The 19,211-nt window shown below is 43.3% G+C and overlaps 2 protein-coding genes across 2 annotated transcripts; both read left to right on the top strand.

The window, feature by feature from the left end:
- Positions 1 to 717: 717 nt before the first annotated feature.
- On the top strand, positions 718 to 10,238 carry reep6 (receptor accessory protein 6; the record flags this gene model as incomplete). Its single annotated transcript, XM_079245176.1, has 6 exons — positions 718 to 850; positions 5,249 to 5,342; positions 6,479 to 6,617; positions 7,862 to 8,030; positions 8,125 to 8,270; positions 10,167 to 10,238. The coding sequence occupies 6 exons, from the start codon at positions 718 to 720 to the stop codon at positions 10,236 to 10,238; spliced, it is 753 nt and encodes a 250-aa protein (XP_079101302.1).
- A 3,806-nt stretch (positions 10,239 to 14,044) lies between these two features.
- cUnh19orf25 (chromosome Un C19orf25 homolog) lies at positions 14,045 to 15,763 on the top strand. Its single transcript, XM_079244704.1, has 3 exons — positions 14,045 to 14,179; positions 14,830 to 15,000; positions 15,240 to 15,763. The coding sequence occupies exons 2-3, from the start codon at positions 14,859 to 14,861 to the stop codon at positions 15,419 to 15,421; spliced, it is 324 nt and encodes a 107-aa protein (XP_079100830.1). The 5' UTR covers positions 14,045 to 14,179; positions 14,830 to 14,858; the 3' UTR covers positions 15,422 to 15,763.
- Positions 15,764 to 19,211: the final 3,448 nt, after the last annotated feature.

The raw sequence follows: 19,211 nt of genomic DNA, 5'->3' as shown, positions 1-19,211 counted from the left end.
GATGTCAAACCACGCCCATTGGTCGACAACCCCGCCCATTGGATGTCCAACCACGCCCATTGGATATCCAACCCCGCCCATTGGATATCCAACCACGCCCACTGGCCGTCCAACCCCGCCCATTGTATGTCCAACCACGCCCATTGGACGTCCAACCCCGCCCATTGTATGTCCAACCACGCCCACTGGCCGTCCAACCCCGCCCATTGTATGTCCAACCACGCCCACTGGCCGTCCAACCCCGCCCATTGTATGTCAAACCACGCCCATTGGACGTCCAACCCCGCCCATTGTATGTCCAACCACGCCCATTGGACGTCCAACCCCGCCCAATATCCCATCTCCATTCTCCAGGCTGCAGCTGGGGGTTATCCCACTGCTCCTCCAAACACAACGCTGCTCGTCCTCCGTGATCATCTTACTCACAAATCCCCTGGAAGGAACTCGGGTTCCTCCGGCCAGCAGGACTGGAACTGAAACAGTTCCATCACTGCTGCAGTAAAAGCTAAGAAACATTAGAAACAAATAACTGAAAGGTAGAAGTTTTGTTGGCCAGTCATGTGATTCACCTCCTCCTCCTGCTGCTGCTGCTGCTCCTCCTCCTCCTCCTCATTAAAGCAGATTGTTGCTGTCAGAGGATTACCTCCCGGCTGTGTTTGCCTCTCCACCGCAGGTTGCTTTCCTCCAACTCATTTACTGGGGGACGTTTTGGGGATCATGGGCCTGCTGGACGTCTTCTACTCCATAAAAGAGCGAGCTGAGAACTTCCTGAAGGAGAAGAACGTGGTGACGGACTTTCTGGGGAAGGTGGAGGAGAGGACGGGGATCAGGAAGAAGGTCCTCGCAGGGGGTGAGTGAGGTGTCCCCTGCTGTGTAACCTGCTCAGTCATGTGCATTAGTTTCTAGAAGATTCTGCATCCGTCTGGTTTGGATTCAGCAGATTGGTACCTGCCAGACAGAAAACCGAAGAGGATTCAGTTAATCCTCACATGAACAGCTGCTGTGTGGATCCAGAAAGCTGGAAATGTTTCCTGCGTCATTTATCCTGCTGAGGCCTTTTTCACCTGATTTAAAGCTTTATTTCTCTTTTTGTGTTAAACTGACAGAGACCTCTACTGGTTTTTACACAATCAACAATGACCAACAACCACCAGTAAAATCCAAAACAAACATAAAACAAAAATCTACGAAGAGGAAATGTTGATTCCACCAAACAAAAAGCAGGAAAACAGCAAATAGGAGAGAAAATAGGATTTCTACATGCTCATTCCCGCTACCTCAGCATATGAGTATGTGTGCGTGCCTCAGTAAGAGCAGCTGAGTGTGAACTAGTGGGCGTAATCCATGTCCATTTAGGTGTTGTGAGACGGAGGATCTATCTAAACAAGCTATTAGAAAAATATCAATTACAGTAGCAATCAGGCAGAAAATCATTGTTGAAGAAAGCAAAACGCCTAAAAATCGACCCAGAAAGGACAACAAAGGTTTTTACTGCTCAGATTTCTGGGTGAAAACAGTAAAAGTCCTAAGGGAATAAAAAAACACTGTTAGACACGGAGATTAAGCAAAAGGTTGGAAAAGTCTGGAATTTACTGCAATGGAGTCCGTCTGGGTTCATCTGGGTTTTCCTAGGTTCATCTGGTTTCATATGGGTTCACATGGGTCCCTCTGGATTCGCCTGGGTTCAAAAGGGTTTGCCTGGGTTCATCTGGGGGGCACTTGGGTTTTCCTGGGTTCATCTGGTGTTATCTGGGTTCACATGGGTTCATCTGGGTTTGACTTGGTTTGTATGGGTTCAAATGGATCGTCTGGATTAAACTGGGTTTGCCTGGGTTCATCTGGGCTCACTTGGGTTCATCCGGGTTGGTCTGAGTTGGTCTGGGTCATCTTGGTTCATCTGGGTTCAGCTAGGTTTGCCTGGGTTTGTCTGGGTTTGCTTGGGTTTATTTGGTTCACCTGGGCTCGTCTGGGTTTGTCTGGGTTCTCCCGGATTCATCTGGGTTTGCCTAGGTTCATTCACGGGGCACATGGGTTTTCCTTGGTTCATCAGGTTTTATCTGGGTTCATCTGGGTTTATCTGGGTTCACATGGGTCACCTGGGTTATGTGGGTTTGCCTGCGCTCATCTGGGATTGCCTAAATGTCTGGGTACCCTTGGATTTGTCTGAGTTTACGTGGGTTCATCTGGGTTCGCCTGGGTTCATTTGGGTTCTCCTGGGTTCATCTGGGTTGGTTCGCTTTGGATTATCTGGGCTCACTTGGGTTCATCTGGGTTCCCCAGGGTTGGCCTGGGTTGGTCTGAGTTGGTCTGGGTTCCTCTGGGTTTGTCTGGGTTCAGTTGGGTTCATGTGGGTTCTCCTGAGTTTATTTGGGTTCGAATGGATCGGCTGAGTTTGCCTGGGTTCATCTGAGTTGGCCTGGGTTCATCTGAGTTGGCCTGGGTTCATCTGAGTTGGCCTGGGTTCATCTGGGTTGGCCTGGGTTCATCTGGGTTGGCCTGGGTTCATCTGAGTTGGCCTGGGTTCATCTGGGTTGGCCTGGGTTTGCCTGAGTTCCCCTTGATACACCTGGGTTGGTCTGAGTTGGTCTAGGTTGGCATGGGCTGGTCTGAGTTTGCCATGGTTGGTCTGGGTTCATCTGGGTTTGTCTGGGTTCAGTTGGGTTCATGTGGGTTCTCCTGAGTTTATTTGGGTTCGAATGGATCGGCTGAGTTTGCCTGGGTTCATCTGAGTTGGCCTGGGTTCATCTGGGTTGGCCTGGGTTTGCCTGAGTTCCCCTTGATACACCTGGGTTGGTCTGAGTTGGTCTAGGTTGGCATGGGCTGGTCTGAGTTTGCCATGGTTGGTCTGGATTCATCTGGGTTTGCCAAGGTTGGTTTTGGTTTGCCTGGTTTGCCTGAGTTCCCCTTGATACACCTGGGTTGGTCTGAGTTGGTCTAGGTTGGCATGGGCTGGTCTGAGTTTGCCATGGTTGGTCTGGGTTCATCTGGGTTTGCCAAGGTTGGTTTTGGTTTGCCTGGTTTGCCTGGGTTCCCCTTGGTACATCTGGGTTGGTCTGGGTTGGCCTGGGTTGGCCTGAGTTGACCTGGGTTGGCCTGGGTTAACATGATTATCATTGTTTTGCTGATGACTCTGGCATCCACTGACGCAGAAGCAGTTATGGAAAAGTTTCCCAACCTCACCAGAGTAAAGAATTCCTGAACCCAGATGAGGACCTGGATTGTTTCTTTTTCCATTTCCTGAGGAAGTCGTCAAAGTCTGTCCATCATGTTTGAGTCATGCTGCTGACAGACAGACAACCAGCCCCTCCACAGCACAGCCCCCACCTTGCTGAGCCAATAAAGACCTGAGAAAAGGTTGATTATGGGTTCCCACCTGGGTTCCCCCAGGCCTGGCACAAGACGGTCCCCACAGACATCAGAGATGAACGGGGGACATGTAGCTGCTGGTTGAAACCAAAAACTAAACTCCGAAGCTGCTTTGATGAGTCCTGCCCGACAGGTTCACGCCATCAGTGGACACCTGGTGTGAACGGTCCTGCTCTGGCACACGGTCTCAGATGCACAGCTCAGCTTGTCAACTTATCGTCAAGCTTTGCAGAAGCCTGCTGAGGACTCAGTCTAAACTAGGAGTGTTGAGGGCAGGAAACATCCTAAACATGTAGCGTAGAAGACCTCCAGGACCAGGATCAGGAAGTTGTGAGTCTGCAGAGACTTCAGGAGAGGTCCAGTGTGAGTGTCGGGTCCTGGTGAATGCAGCCAGCAGGGAACAGCAGAGCATTGAGAGTGGATCAGTGACAGCGAGGAGGACATGATGTCAGCGTGGTGCCTGGCGCTCCTGGCTCCTGCTCTGAGCGCTGACGTTAAAGCAGATTATCTGGAGGGACGAGCAGCAGAGCAGAGCGGCCTCCATGACTGAACAGCAGCATAAGCTGATCAGAGGTAGGTCGGATTTCTTCATCGTTTCCGGTTCGCTCTCAGCTGCTTTTTTCTCTCCGCTCAGAAATGAGGCTTTAACGTTCACTTTGTTGCCAGGTTGGAAGCTGTTTTTAAGGATTAGTGAGTCTGTCACTAGACAACAGGCAGGTTGTCCTCCATCATGTCTAACAGTGAAAACTGCAGCTTTCAGCATCTTTCTGCGACTGTAAGTCAACCTGGATTATCTGTGGAAGACTTCCAGCTTGTGCAACTCAGGCTGCAGGATCTTCACATCTGCATCACATAACAGGATCTCGGGGAAAATCTCAGCTGTTTGCTGATGTAAGCTGCAGTTTGAGGTCACAACACCAAAATTTCCAGACTTTTAAACTTCAGGACTGAATGATGTGTTCAGATCTTTTTGCTGTGATCTGGTTTTTACAGTTTTGTTTAGATTTGTAATTATTACAGTTTTTTCTTGAAACACACGTTAATATTGTCCCCACACTTCTCTGTAATCTCATCTCTTAAACTGGGAATGATATGTTTAATTATATCTTAACTTCTTTGAAGAAAAATCTTTTTTGCTGTTATTAAAATTCTGATTATTTCATTGAAAATTATCAGCAGAACTGAGTGACTTACTTTTAACTTCATCCTATAACTTTAACTAACCAAGAACTTAACGGTGTTTATTCCCAAACAGAGCTATTTTAGCTTCATTTCCCTCATTACATTCTCGAAGGTCTGTGATGACGTTATGTGGTTTTATGAGCTTAACTTTATTTCTTTTAAAAGTTTGTGGTTAATGCTTGCTGCACCCTGCTGTGGTGCTTTTAATGCTTTATGTAGAACTTTGAATCGTCTTGTACATCAGTGTTTTTCAACCTTTTTCGAGCCAAGGAACACTTTTTTTCACCGAAAAATCACAAGGGACACCACAAACCAAAATGTTTTTTCATTTTAAAGTCTATATTATTAATATAAAGTCCATCACGTTGAAGCCTCTTGAATAGAAATCAGATAAATACAAAATGAAGGAATTTTATTATCTTTCACCAGGACCTGTTTGGATGAACACAGAGCTGCTTTTTAGACCAGTTAGGTGAAATTGGATCATTTCTCAGGACACACCTGATGATCTCTCATGACACACTAATGTGCCATGACACAGCGGTTGAAAAACACTGTTTTACATGACATACGATGCAGAAATAAGCTAATAACATAGTGCTGGAAGGAAGGATGAAACAGATGCATCGCTGGTTTGCAGCTACATAAATGCAGATCTTAAATCTGCCCCAGAGTGAAGCTGACGTGTGTCTTCGTCCAGGTGCCGTCTCGCTGACTGGACTCTACCTGGTGTACGGATATGGTGCCTCGCTCCTCTGCAATCTGATCGGCTTCGTTTATCCTGCCTATTACTCGTAAGTTGATTCCTTTTTTTCTTCTCAAGTTTAACACTGATTTATATGTTGCTTTATCTTTTATATATCCACATGTCACCAAATGAATGAACATGCTTCCAACAAACATGGACGCACAGCGTGTCTGCAGGTGTGATGATCAGTAACAGACCACCAGGGGAATCAGATAAACTCTACAAGATTACAGACTAACACGGGAAACTCCGTGAATTTAGAGAATCTCAAACTGAAAACAAAGTCTTAAACATTCAGGAACACTACGGTGGTTGGAGTCCTGTTAAGTGACAGCAGCCTTCATGGCGCCAAGGCGGACAGCCCATAGTAGACACGTTTGGGCCTAATCCGGCTACATTATGGCTCAGTTAAAGAGTGTTGTGGGCCACATGTGGTCCAGATGCTGACGTGGATTACAGGAGGTGTGTTGTGGGCCACATGTGGTCCAGATGCTGACGTGGATTACAGGAGGTGTGTTGTGGGCCACATGTGGTCCAGATGCTGACGTGGATTACAGGAGGTGTGTTGTGGGCCACATGTGGTCCAGATGCTGACGTGGATTACAGGAGGTGTGTTGTGGGCCACATGTGGTCCAGATGCTGACGTGGATTACAGGAGGTGTGTTGTGGGCCACATGTGGTCCAGATGCTGACGTGGATTACAGGAGGTGTGGTATGGGCCAGAGGTGGTCCAAGCGTGAGGTTTGTCACAATTTGATGTGGCCCACAGGTGCTCGTCATGTCAAAGAAAACTGCAGATGTGGGCCATAACTGGGCCAAACGCATCTCCTAGCTCGGAAAATATGTCGCGTTTCCCCTCAACCTCTGGTTATTTTCTGTGCCATGAGGCATACTGAGATCTCCAGATCCGGTCCTGGAGGGCCGGTGTCCTGCAGGTATTATGTTCCCCTGCAGAAACACACCTGATTCAAATGAACAGGCCATTAATGGACCTGTGCAGAACTTCACAACCAGCTGTTGGAGATCCAGTTTATTTGAATCAGGTGTGTTGCAGCAGGGAAACATTCAGTACCTGCAGGAAACCGGTGCTCCAGATTTGGAGGTGTCTGCTGTAGATGTTAGATATGCACAACTTTCTAGAGCTGCTGCTAAAACTTCCTGCAAAACTTCGATTGTCTGCAGAATCAAAGCTATCGAAAGCCCGTGCAAAGAGGACGACACGAAATGGCTGACTTACTGGGTGGTGTACGGCGTCTTCAGCCTGGGGGAGTTCTTCTCAGACATTTTCCTCTACTGGTTTCCGTTTTACTACGCGTTTAAGGTAAGAAGCCACACAGCTGGGAGGTCATTGTGAGGATAAAGCTGGAAAAAACGGAAACATTTCAAAAGGATTCAGAAAGTTTTTTTTATTTCTAAGTTTATTTGTACAAAACTACACATCTGGACTCTCCCTTCAGTCTGTTCCTGACAGCAGTTACAGAACGTAGTTGATTTTCAATTCAATTCAACTTTATTTATATAGCGTCAAATATCGGCAATTCCATTTCAAGACGCTTTACAGACAGAGAAGAAAACATCATGAAAGCCAATTCATAACAGCCTATATAAGGAAACCAACAGATTGAGTTGAGTCCAACTCAATCTCCCATCCTGAGCAAGCACACTGGCGACAGTGGGAAGGAAAAAACTCCCTTTTAACAGGAAGGAAACCTCCGGCAGAACCCGGCTCAGGACAGGCAGCCATCTGCCTCTGCTGTGTGGGGGGAAGAGGACAGAAAGACAACAGACAACAGGAACTGCTACTCCCGGCCAGGGAGACCTGCTGAGACAGGAGACATGGACGGCTGTAGCTCAGGAGGAAGAGCAGTGGTCCTTCAACTGGAAAGTTGGGGGATCAATTCCAGGCTTCCCCTAACAGGCCAAAGTGTCCTAGGGCAAGACACTGAACCCCAAGCTGCCCCCCGATGTGCCTATCGGGGGGCAGCCCCCTATCGGGGCATGAGTGTGTTGGATGAGTGTATGGGTGAATGTGACAAGTAGTGTAAAGTGCTTTGAGTGGTCTGCATGACTAGAAAAGCGCTATAGAAGTACAAGTCCATTTACCAAGTCCATTTACATACATGGATGATGATAATGATGCATTGGGTTAGGGTTAGAGTTGGGGGGGGGGGTGAAAGAAAGAGAGAGAGAAAGAAGCTCAGTGTATCAGGAAATGTCCCTCAGCAGTCTAAACCTATAGCAGCATAACTAAGGGATGCTAACCATCCCTAGCTATAGGACTTATCAAAAAGATAAGTCTTCAGCCTAGTCTTAAAGGTGGGGAGGGTGTCTGCTTCCCTAACACTAACTGGGAGCTTATTCCATAAGAGAGGGGCCTGATAACCAAAGGCTCTTTGAGACTCTAGGAACCACAAGTAAGCCTGCAGTCTGCGAACGAAGTACTCTACTTGGTATATAAGGAACAATGAGGTCTTTGATATATAGTGGAGCCTGGTTTTATATGGAAGGAGAAAGATTTTAAACTATTCCAGATTAACCCCAGTGATCCTCTCTGTGCTGCTGCAGTGTCTCTTCCTGTTGTGGTGCATGGCCCCCATGTCATGGAACGGCTCCCAGATCATTTACAATAAGGTGGTTCGGCCAGTCTTCCTCCGCCACGAGGCCACAGTGGACAACATGGTCAGCAACCTCGGTGGGAAGGCCATGAGCGCTGCAGAGAACCTCACCAGAGAAGGTTCTGCCAGTCCTAAACCAGTAAGACCATAGCTGAGCCCTTTCCTCCTGTTTAAGTGGATAAACCTCCCTTCTGTTGCCTGCTTCTCCTGCAGTCCTGACCACTCTGGTGAAGAATAAAACCCTGTTGACACCAGTAGCACCAGCCACTCAATCTGAACCGAAGAGTTTACCGAGTTCTTCTGCACAAACCTCAACGGCTAAAGTCGCTCCATTACAGCCGAGCGAAGAGGAAAGACCAGTAAGTATCTGCATGTGTTCCCCCACCTCCTCCCAGTTCAGCTCACTCCAACTTGGAGCGATGGATGCAGATCTGACGTTCAGCCAAGTTGTGGTTAAAGCTTCGTAGAGACAGAGCGCGTAGACGCCGCCTGGGTTTAGGTCTGTTCTGAGCTGGCTGTGGTTCGAGTTTCCAGCGGTTTCTGGCATCTGGACAGAAAGGTGGACGGAGACAGTGACTGGTTTCACTGGGAACAGGTCTGTAACCAGACCGGTGTAACTGGGAATAGATCAGTATTTCTCAACATGTAAAAAGTTGATGTTCTGTTGGGAATAAAAATGAATTTAGATTTTCAGAGATCTGCAAATCTCTGCATTCTGTTTTTATTAAAATTTAACACAGAATTGCAGGTTTGTTGGAATTCAGTCTTTATTTGAGTTTTCTTAATAAACAACCCTTTTCATTTCAGACAAAAATATTTTCAGACTTTTGTTCATATTTATTTATTTCATTTGTATTTATTAACACTTTCAGGATTCACTTTAATTATTATGTTGGAACTTTTTCAGTTTTTATGGAAATTTAAATTAGACTATATTTTGTTCATTTTACTGTAATTTTGGGGACCTTTTTCCCCACAATTTTCACCTTTTTTTTTTTTTTTTTTTTTTAAATTATTAAACATTTTTGGTCTGTTTTTCGGATGTCTATTAATTTTTACAACCTTTTTTTTGTTGTAAATTTTATTTATTAATTCTAAATTTTATTTTTATTCCCTTTTTTCTGGGCATTTATTTTCAACATTATTATTTTACATTAGCTGTAATAAAATGATCATTACAAAAGGACTGTTTGCTGCTTGGATTGATTAAAAGCTATTGAATCCTACATATAATCAAAGATATTCCAGATGTTCATCTGTTGTAGGCAACACTTTCAACACCTTCATGCAGTGTTTGTGTGTTGAGCTGATGAATAAATGGATGACCTGATAACATCGCTGTCCTGTCACCTGTTCCAGCCTTTCCTTGGTTAACCAGCGTGGTAAGTCAGCTGGTTTGGTGCTAGATAGCAGCCCAGTGACACAGTCAGTGAACGTGTTGTGGTCAGAATTAGCATGAACCCTGATTTTGACCCTCAACTAACTAGAATGTAAAAGTTCAGCTCTGTCTCTATGTGAAAATGTTAAATATTCATGAAACATGAAACCATTTTAACATGTTTTATGTCAAAATAGTTGTAGTCCATTATTGTATCATCACTGTGTCCACCAGAGGCCAGAAAACAAAGTTTTTACATCAAGTCGTACAAAAAGTCCCAAAACTTTATACAGTGTGTCAAATATGATCCATACAGCATGAAAAGGGTTAAAACGCCAGAGGGTGGGAGTCAGAAAAGTGGATTTTTATCTTGATGGTTTCGTGTTTTCAGCTCTGCTCTCTTCGCTGTGCTGCACGTTGTTTTGTGAAGGTTTGCTGTGTAAATATGCCGATTCACTGTTTAATCGATTCATCACAATCCACGACGTGCCGGTTCAATTCCGATTCGTTAATGTTGAAAAATGACTTCTTTTTTTTTTATTGATAATTAAATGAGAGCAAGGCAGCCGGAAAGTGTGACAGGAACATAAAAGTTGTGTGTCACACTGAAAAGCGTCCGGGCAGAAACAACGTCTACGGCGGTTTTCTTCACTCGGGTTCAATAAGACCAGCGAGAAGATTCACACCAACATGCAGGAACCAGAACCGGCCCGCTTCTTTTCAGGATTTACATGAACAAAGAGAAACAAATGCGATCACACACATCCATAAAGCCAAGAACTGCCTTCCTCTAAACATCCTGTTTTTTTTCCCCTCTATTTCCTCTTCCGAATTTTCTGTGTGTAGTTGTTGATTTTTACTGCAACACTCCTTTCAGGTGACGGCAGCCTACCAAACCAAACCAAAGAGAAAGGAGTACAGAAGAGAAAATAATCACATTTCTCAATAACTGTTATCAGTACACAACATTTTACAGACTGCGTTTGGCTCAGAAATTTCCTCCCTGTAATTAAACGAGTGTATCTGCAGCCACAAGTTCTACTTGGATCATTTTGAAAGACGCGTTACTGGTGAAGAATACATGAAAATGAAACAAGAAGGTCTGAGGTTCATCTAAAACACTTTCAGGATGAAGATTTATCTGTTTGGATGATGCAGCTGTAGCTCCCGACCTCTATCGCATCACAGTACAACATGTGGACATTGTCTCTGAAAGTAGCAGGTTTTAGGTCAGGCAGTTTAGGAGAAGCCCCCTAAAGGTGGTCCACGGCCCAGTTTGCCACCACAGCTTCTTAGAATCCTTTTACTGGGGGACCTCAGGGGTTTTAAAGTAAAACGTTTCTTTCTTCTTCATGGACACAGAGATGCAGATTTGGCTGCAGACCTGAACAGGCCTGAACAGTCCCCCCCCCCACCACCTCCCCATTCCTTTCCTTCTACTTCAGCTCCACCTGACTGATCCACCTGTTAGTTTCAACGTCCAAAAATATGGCTGCTCCACCTCACTGTGACCTAGAAAATCAGGGATGCCTTCAATAACATGAAGTTTACTCATTTAATTGTCTAACTGAAGCCAAAGTGAGTGAAGATGGAATTTCTTGCACATTATATCAGATAAATGTCTGAAAGCCTCTTCTCCTTAGCGCAGGCCTACGCGGTGGAGATGCATCAGTCAGGTTGAGTTGAATGTAACACATTATGCAATCAGACTTGAGCTGTTCTCACATATAAACACCAGATAATCTCTGCAGAATGTGCACAGAAACCTTCATTTCATTTATTTGTTTGGTGTCTGGAGTTGTTGCTAGCATGCATGCTCCAGAAGATTAGCTGCTGATGTCACTCATTCTGCAGCCTCTGGGATTTTACCACAAAACTGTGAAAATGTGCACAAGTCTGGATCAAATGTTGGTATTTGCATTATCATCAGGTGGAGAGAAAACAGCTCATGATGTGCTTCCCAGACCGCTGAGCAGAAACTAGAGCCCAGATTCTTCACCAGTAAAGATGTTGGTCTATAACTGCTGCTTGTGTTTGTTGTTATTTGCACATCAGGATGAACTTGGAGTAGATTGATGGTAAGTCACTAAACAGTTGCTCTCAAACACCCCTTCCAGTTATCTGTCTGCTGACAGCTGTATGTGTCAGCAGAGGTTAATTAGCATGATCACAGTCCCAAAAGGTTGTGGCACGTATAGACTGACATGTTGTAACGTCACAAAACGACAAAAGCAACATTTACCAGGTCTGAGCTGGATTTGGTCACATGCAGCCGGAGGTTAGATTCCTGGTCCAGGAAGGAACAATCCTGTCCGGCAGCGGTTCCGACCCGTCACCAAACCAGCTGAATTTAATGAGCAGAGTTTATTTGCCAGGTAAACGAGCCTGTCGGTGAAAACACCTGTTCTAAACGTTTCTGGACCAGGAATTACCACCTCTGCATGCAGCTAACATGCTGGTATGAACAGAGGTGGAACATAAAGGCCAAAATGCAGCTTCATAGCAGACGGCTGTGACCTGACAACATGTTCACATGTTAAGATCTGATTTTAAAGTTCTGCTCCATGAAGCTCTGACTGGTTCAGGACCTCTGGACCCAGTATGAACCTACCGGACACCTCAGGTCATCTGGATCTGGTCTTTTATCTGTTCCCAGAGTCAGAAGTAGAGCTGGAGAAGCTGCATTCAGCTTCTATGCTCCACATGTCTGGATGAAACTCCCAGAAAGCCTCAGATCAGCAGGAACATGCAGGTTAAAGAGCCTCCTGTTCTGAGCCGCGTGGAAGCAGTTTTTATTTTAACATTTAGATCTGCGTCTAAAAAAAACAACCTTTCATAAAATACTTTTTTTTTTTTTTGGTTTTTATTCTTTTACATATTGCTTCATTCAGTTTGTTTAATGTTGGCATATTATTGTCCAGAAAATGATTAAAATATTAATAATACTCTTCCTGTATGACTAATCCCTTTAAAACAGAGCAAAAATGACAATTTTCAGTGTTTAAGAGCAACATTAAAGGAGAAAAGATGGATTCTACCTGTGTGTATTATTTGAGATATTAAACTACATTCTTATATGAATTATTAAATATAAGTTTTTTGACGAATTATTTAAAGAATTTCAATCAATAAATCCATTAATAACTCATCATGTTACGTTTCTTGCTGTTTTCAGGCAGTCAGATAGCAGCAGAGGAAGAGGAGGAGACTCCGTGAAGAAGAGGAGTGAAGATTTTTCCTCTTCATCACGACGGATCCTGCTCCAGTGGAAGAGACGGACTTCCTTCATCCATCACATGTTGTATCGCTGTAGTGCAGAAACTGATTACAGTCTCTTGTTTTCTGTGATTTGGGGATCTCAGTGTCTTTTTAAGCTCCAGAAACTTGATCTTAATGAACCCAGATGGACTCTCTGAGCTACACCTCACCACCACTTCAAATCAAGTCCAAGTTCAGTTCGCTCAGATTAAAACTGAACTGAGCTCACGACCACCGTGAGACAGTTAATTCTTCTGTTTTCTTTTCTTTCATCAACATTTCAGTCACAGTGGAGGAGATTCATCACTTTTCAGACTGGCTCTCTCATGTCAACAGCTGGCTTTGCCAGACCAGCCTGTTTGCTTGAGAGAGGGTTGAGTGCCTAAAACTAACCCAACTGCAACTGAAAACTCTCGTAATAAGCTACGAAAAAAAAAAAAAAAAAAAAAAAAAAAGGATAATTATAATATTTAAAAGAAAATACCAGAGAGAGAACATGTGGAGTGTTTTCCACTCAGGAATCAGTCTGTATGAAACCACTTTGCATTTTTTCCATTCCATCACCATTATCTTCGTCATAAAGCAGCCTCCTTGGTTCTGTTTTTCCTCATCTGCATAAAAAAATCTATATATCCATCACGACAAATCTCTTAACTGGCTGTTTTCCTGAAAAAAGCAAACTTTTAAACTCAACTTGTCACATCCTGCCACTAAACTAAACCTTTTTCAAATGCTTCTTTTATACCCAGTCCTGGCACCATCACCTGTCACCAATTAATCTGCTGATTGTAGAATCTTCCAGATTGCTGTCAGTTGTATATTCTATCAACTTTTCTGTCTTATTTCCTCTCTCTTAACTTTTCTGAGTGTTTTGCTGGCATCAAACTTTAAAATTTGTTTATATTTTCTAAAGACAATAAAGTTGGTCAGTGAAAACACTAAATTTATGTTCTTTGGACTTGTATCTGTTAAAAGTATAAAATTTCTCATTCATAGATGAAATTATTAGAAATTCTTAGCCCCAATGGATGTGTGATTTATTTTTGACACATGATTCTTAAAAGGCAAATTCTTTAATGTATTTAATGCGTCAAACTGAAGCAATGGATTCACAAAGAGCTTAAATTTGGTATTCTCTGATGAGACGACACAATTTCCAGAAACATGAATAGAATAGAATAGAATAGTATAGAATAGAATATCAGTTTGTCCTTCAGAGGGAAAATTTGCAACAACAAATTCAAGCAAAAATGTAGTCAAGTAGAACACCCTCCAAACCTGTAGGTGGCGATGTTGCACCATAGCCATGACACATTCTGTTTCAGATAAATAAATAAATAAATAAATAAATAAATAAATAAATAAATAAATAAATAAATAAATAGTAAGATTAAAGGAAAAAGGAAAGGGGAGAGAATGAGAGGGGAAAAAAGCAAACAAACAGGAGTAACGCTATCCCGACGTGGCATGTGACGCATTCATGTACGTCTTCCGTCACCATTCCTAGGCTTCCGCTTGTTCTTGTTGACAATCAGGATTTAGTGATATTTTTTTTATCTGCTAATCCGGTTTAATTCGCAGTAAACTGCGACCGATTCCCATCAGAGGATTCCCAACGACGTTTAAACTTTGGTAAGATCTGAGATTAAAAAGCTGCGAGGCAGATCGGCATGACTTTTTTTAAACCCGGTGCCGAATCCCGTTCAACATCTTGCAAAATAAATCTGTAATCGCTTGTCAGCGAAATTATCAGCAATTATTAATTCCAAGAAATACTTGTATTCTTCTTTATATTCTAAAAAATTCGGCTAAGAATATTTTTTACCAAACTGCAATTAATAACCACGATCAGATGGATTTATACAGCTGGTTAGTAGTATCACTGGCTGAATTTATAGGACGATGAGAGCGGATTAGTTAGCATTATTTAGGTCAAATTTGGATGGATAATAGTTCTTTGTTATTTTATCGTATGCCGATTTGAAGAAAATACATGTTTATTCATATATCGTGAATTTTGATCAATCACTGCAAAATAATTGTACACTGATGGATAAATTAACTAAAATCAGAGAAATGCGATGCGAGTCAGAGACAGAGCTGCAGACTGCATTAGAACCACACCAGGACATCATAATCTATGTAAATGTATTAAGAGAGAATATAGTTCAGAGTGTAACATGTAGCAGATCTTAAGTTGAAATAAATAAAAACAAATGTGTGGTTTCTGAAAGCTGGATATTTGACCCTCTCTTTAAAAGTGTGTGAAACGTGTGTTTCAGATGGAGGAGGTGAAGTTTTCTACAGCAGAATGAACATTGGTTCTAAAAGTAAGAAGCGGGTGGTGTTACCTAGCCGTCCTGAACCCCCTACAGTGGACCAGATCCTGGACGACATCAGCAAAGCTTCTCCCAGCGACCCGGTCTTCAGCATCCTGGATAGAATGGGACAAAGTGAGTCCAGACAGATGTTCCCAAAGTGTGGAAACACAGCAAGATGCAGCGTCAGTATTCTTACTGCTGCCCTGAAATATTCAGAGCATTTAAAATAATCTGGTTCTCATCCGATCAGATGCAGATTTCATTGTCCCTCTGTTAAAGATATTTCACCACAATAGCAAAGTCTCATGCTTACATTTAAGCTGTATTTTACCTGCTGCTGGTTCACCGTTATTTTGCCGTTTTGTCCTCAGACTCGTCCCCCCCTGTAGACAGCGAGGTGGAGCTCAGATTCCAACAGTGTCGCCGCTATCTGGAGCTGAATGAGCAGCTAAAAGAAGCTCAAAGCCGACTACGACAGCAGAGAGAGGAGCTGCAAGCGGCGGGGGAGCAGCTGGACAGAGAAGTGGCAGAGGTCAAAGGTCAAGTTCAATAATTGGACTCTACTGATGTCACAAACTGGCCTTTTTTTCTTTGTTCTGGACACTTTGAGCAGATCTTTTACTCACCGAGTCACATCAAACTCATCGGAGTGACCTTGAGCCAGACTCTGGTGGAGCCATGACCTCTGACCTTACACCACATGAGAACTTGTGTCTCGGAAACATCGACACAAATGTCAGTTTTCCCCACTCTGAGGTGATACTAAACCTGTTTTTTTTTGTTTTTTTTTACCAGAAGGCATGTTGGAAGTTTAGAAGAAGTGGATCCTTTAAAACATTTACAACTCCAGATTACAAACTGATGATTAATCCAATAAAGTAAAAAATGTGCTCACACTGAATGCAAACACACATTTTGGTTTTTGCCTCTTTTTCATTCCTGTATTTATCCACTGGCCAGCTTTGCTTTTCTGTTCAGCTCAATCAGGATGTCTGTAACCATAGAAACGGCACATTTGGCCTGAATATAAAGGAAAGTCAGCTTTTAATTTGAAGGTTTCCATTCCAAGATATAAGGGGAAAAAAAACTTAAAAACAAACCTGTAATACATAAACGTGTGTAAAATTGTCTTTTGGCGTCACATAAAAAGTTTGTCTCGTCTGCAGTTGGTGCAAAATGCAGCAGCAGGTCTGCTGACGGGAACACGTAAGACAGAGAACATTTATCCTGTTTTAGCCACACTGCTGCACTGGCTTCCTGTTCTCTTTAGGATTCATTTTAAAGTTTGTTTTTAAGTCTCTAAATGAGCTTCCCTGCCTTACCTCTCTGAGCTGCTACACTTGTACTCCTCTTCCCGAACCCTCCGGTCAGCAGATCAGCGGTTCCTGGAGGTCCCGAGAACACGGAGGAAGCTCAGAGGGGACAGGACCTTTTCTGAGGCAGGACCGGCTCCGTGGAACTCTTTCCCACTGCAGGTCTGACAGGCTTCATCACTGTCCTGTGTTAAATCCCTTCTTAAGACCCACCTGTTTTCACTGGCATTTTATCCCAAATGAGTTTGCTTTTATTGTTTCTCTGTCTTATATTTTATTGTTTTATGTTTTAATATGTAAATTAGCAGTAGCTGTGAGAAAGTGCATTATAAATAAAGTTGGCTTGGCTCTTACCTCCTTGGCATTAAAAGCGTCAGCAGCAGCCAGGTGCTGCTCATCAATACACTGATGAACTAATCATCAATGTGAGCTTCTCTCTGCAGCATTCAGGTGTGTTTAGACAATGTCAAGGAGGAAAGACACCAGCAATGATGTTAAAAAGAAGTGTCATCATTGTAGGAAGATATATGAGGTAATTCCCAAACAATCTGGAGTTTGTCATTCTGCAGAGAGAGATTATTTACAAGCTGCTAATCTTCCCAGGAGCGGACATCCAGCAGCTTCAGCCCAACATCAGACTGTGCATCTATCTGAAAGCTACATTTCAGACCCTCCGGACCTCAGTTCTACACCTAGTTCCCCCTTTTCATGTCACTGATGGGTTTAAATGTGTATACCATGAAAATTAAAAAAAAAAAAAACATCCCAAGTATTTGGTTGAATACAACTATTTCACTATTAGTCTCCCTTTTATCCAGAATAGTTCAAGCATTTTCATCGGATTCACTCCTTCTTATCTGGAAGATGCTGTTCAGGTATCGAAGGTCCGGATGAAGCTGAAATGGCCACATCTACTGGACCATGTCAGCTCATTCTGCCGTTTGCTGCTCAGTGAAGACCAAAAACAGCTGATTTATTCTGTGTTTCATGTGTTCACAGCCACCCAAACAAAACAAAGTCGACACAGACCTTTAAGGAAACACGTCACGCTTTATTGGATGAAGACATTTATAATGACACGCCTGGTTTGCCTATTACACATGGCACCGTGAAGCCTGCGTGGCTTCGTTCGTGTGTGGGTCGAGACGTTTTAACATGATTCAGCTACAAACTGGTTTCCAGCTTGGTGTGAACAAAGCCAGCAGCACTGATGGTGCTATTTGTCTCGAGTATTAAGGGGCTGCTGAAGCGATTCTCCACCTTTAATCTGCCTTATTAATGTCAAACGCTCAGTTATAGTTTGTAAATGCACCGCTTGAATCTGCAGGTTTGAAACTGTTCGGATATTTCCCTTTGCCTGCCAGAAAACCAGCTCAGACCAGGCATGTGTTATGTGTACAGTCCTTGAATCATTAAGACTGTAAACAATTATTTTCAACACTGATTCATTTATTTTCTGAATGATTATTTAATCCACAGCTGAAGTTACTCTGATTAAAACCAGACGTTTTAAATACACGTCAATGTTTAGTTTCACCGAAAAAAATACTAAAGGTCCATTTATGCTCAAGTTTCACCCATCTCCTGCATCGGTTACACACAGTTCAGTTCGTTTCCCAGCAAATCACAGGGGCAGTGTTGAGTTCAGAAACAGACACACTAGAGAAGAAGAAGAGGAACGGGCCACAAATAGAGAAGAAGAAGAGGAACAGGAAGAAGAGGACGTAGACAGCGCCAAATAAAGATGCAGAAGAAGCTGGCCGTGTTCCCTCAGCCCTCCTTCACCACTGGGAGCTGCACTGTATAGGAGAGGACAGTAAACTCATTCCGGTGGCGATTCGGACACGAAGTGGGATATTTTCTCCTCGCTGCAGATCTGTCACCATGGCAACCCCGACCATGTTGTTCCAAATCCAGTGCAAACTTGTGTGAAAATATTTTCTTTTCTTTTTATTGTATATCTGTTCAAAAATGATGCTAAACTAATGGGCTATTGATTTTAACCTGCTGACCTGTTTGCAGTGCATTGTGGTCCATACTGACCCATCTAGCAACCATCAACGCTCACTCCTATTCAAGATGCATTGTGGGTAATTTTCAGAGCACTACTTTTTCTCTCTGGACCACTACCTTGGCCACCATCCAGAAAACTGCATGGTTTTATCTTATTTATATGACTTTAGGTGTATCTGGAGGGTTGTAAAGAACTTTACAGCGGTGCAGAAGTGAACCCTGAACTCAGCACTGCCCTCTAGTGGATGGGATGACTTTAACAACCATGGCAACGTGGAAGATGCATGGAAGTACGAGGGCAGTGACGCATGACTGAAATGGACATGAGGGCATAAATGGGAGTTCAAACTAATTTTAAAAAGTCAGACCAACACCAACTTGATGCAGTCACAAATCCAACAAATCATTCTGGTATGTTGTTACTAAAACTGTAAACTGCATGCTCCTCTCCAGAGCAGTTGGATAGGAGGAGTTAAGTTGCAGAAAAGCCAGTTACAGTACAGGATGACAACAAGCGTAATACTCATCTTATTTTTGCAAAACATAATGCATACAGCACGTGAAATGTAAAGAACAGTAAAGCTGTTGTAACATGGAGCCAGTTTCTCGCCTGTTAAACTGCTTGCAAGCTGTTTTGGACTGGGACGTAAAAAGTTACGCTAACGACAGCCGAAATCGCCAAGTTGGACATACCTCAGGCTTCTAATCTGTTGTCTTCCTGCATTAGTACAAGAACCTTGTCAAGCTCCAGTTTAACCAAAGCTCAACTTAAGTGCACAAAATCACACAAAGATGAATGTCCAACAACTAAATCCCAAACTAAGTGTCCAAATCTTGACAATATTCTACTTAAATGAAAAACAAGCTGCAGCTTTCACTGATTTTTCCCTGAAATATTGTCATCATGGTTTATAGGCTTTTAAACGCGGCGTTGCAGCTGCTGGAACTGAGCGTTTGGCAGTAAAAAGGCAGATTTCAGTAACGAATCGCCTTCAGATCTTTAAGAAGCTGTTGGGA

This window comes from Telmatherina bonti (genome assembly GCF_933228915.1).
Source record: "Telmatherina bonti genome assembly, chromosome: 8".
In the NCBI taxonomy this organism is placed as follows: domain Eukaryota; kingdom Metazoa; phylum Chordata; class Actinopteri; order Atheriniformes; family Telmatherinidae; genus Telmatherina; species Telmatherina bonti.
This window is presented reverse-complemented; position numbering and strand designations above follow the sequence as displayed.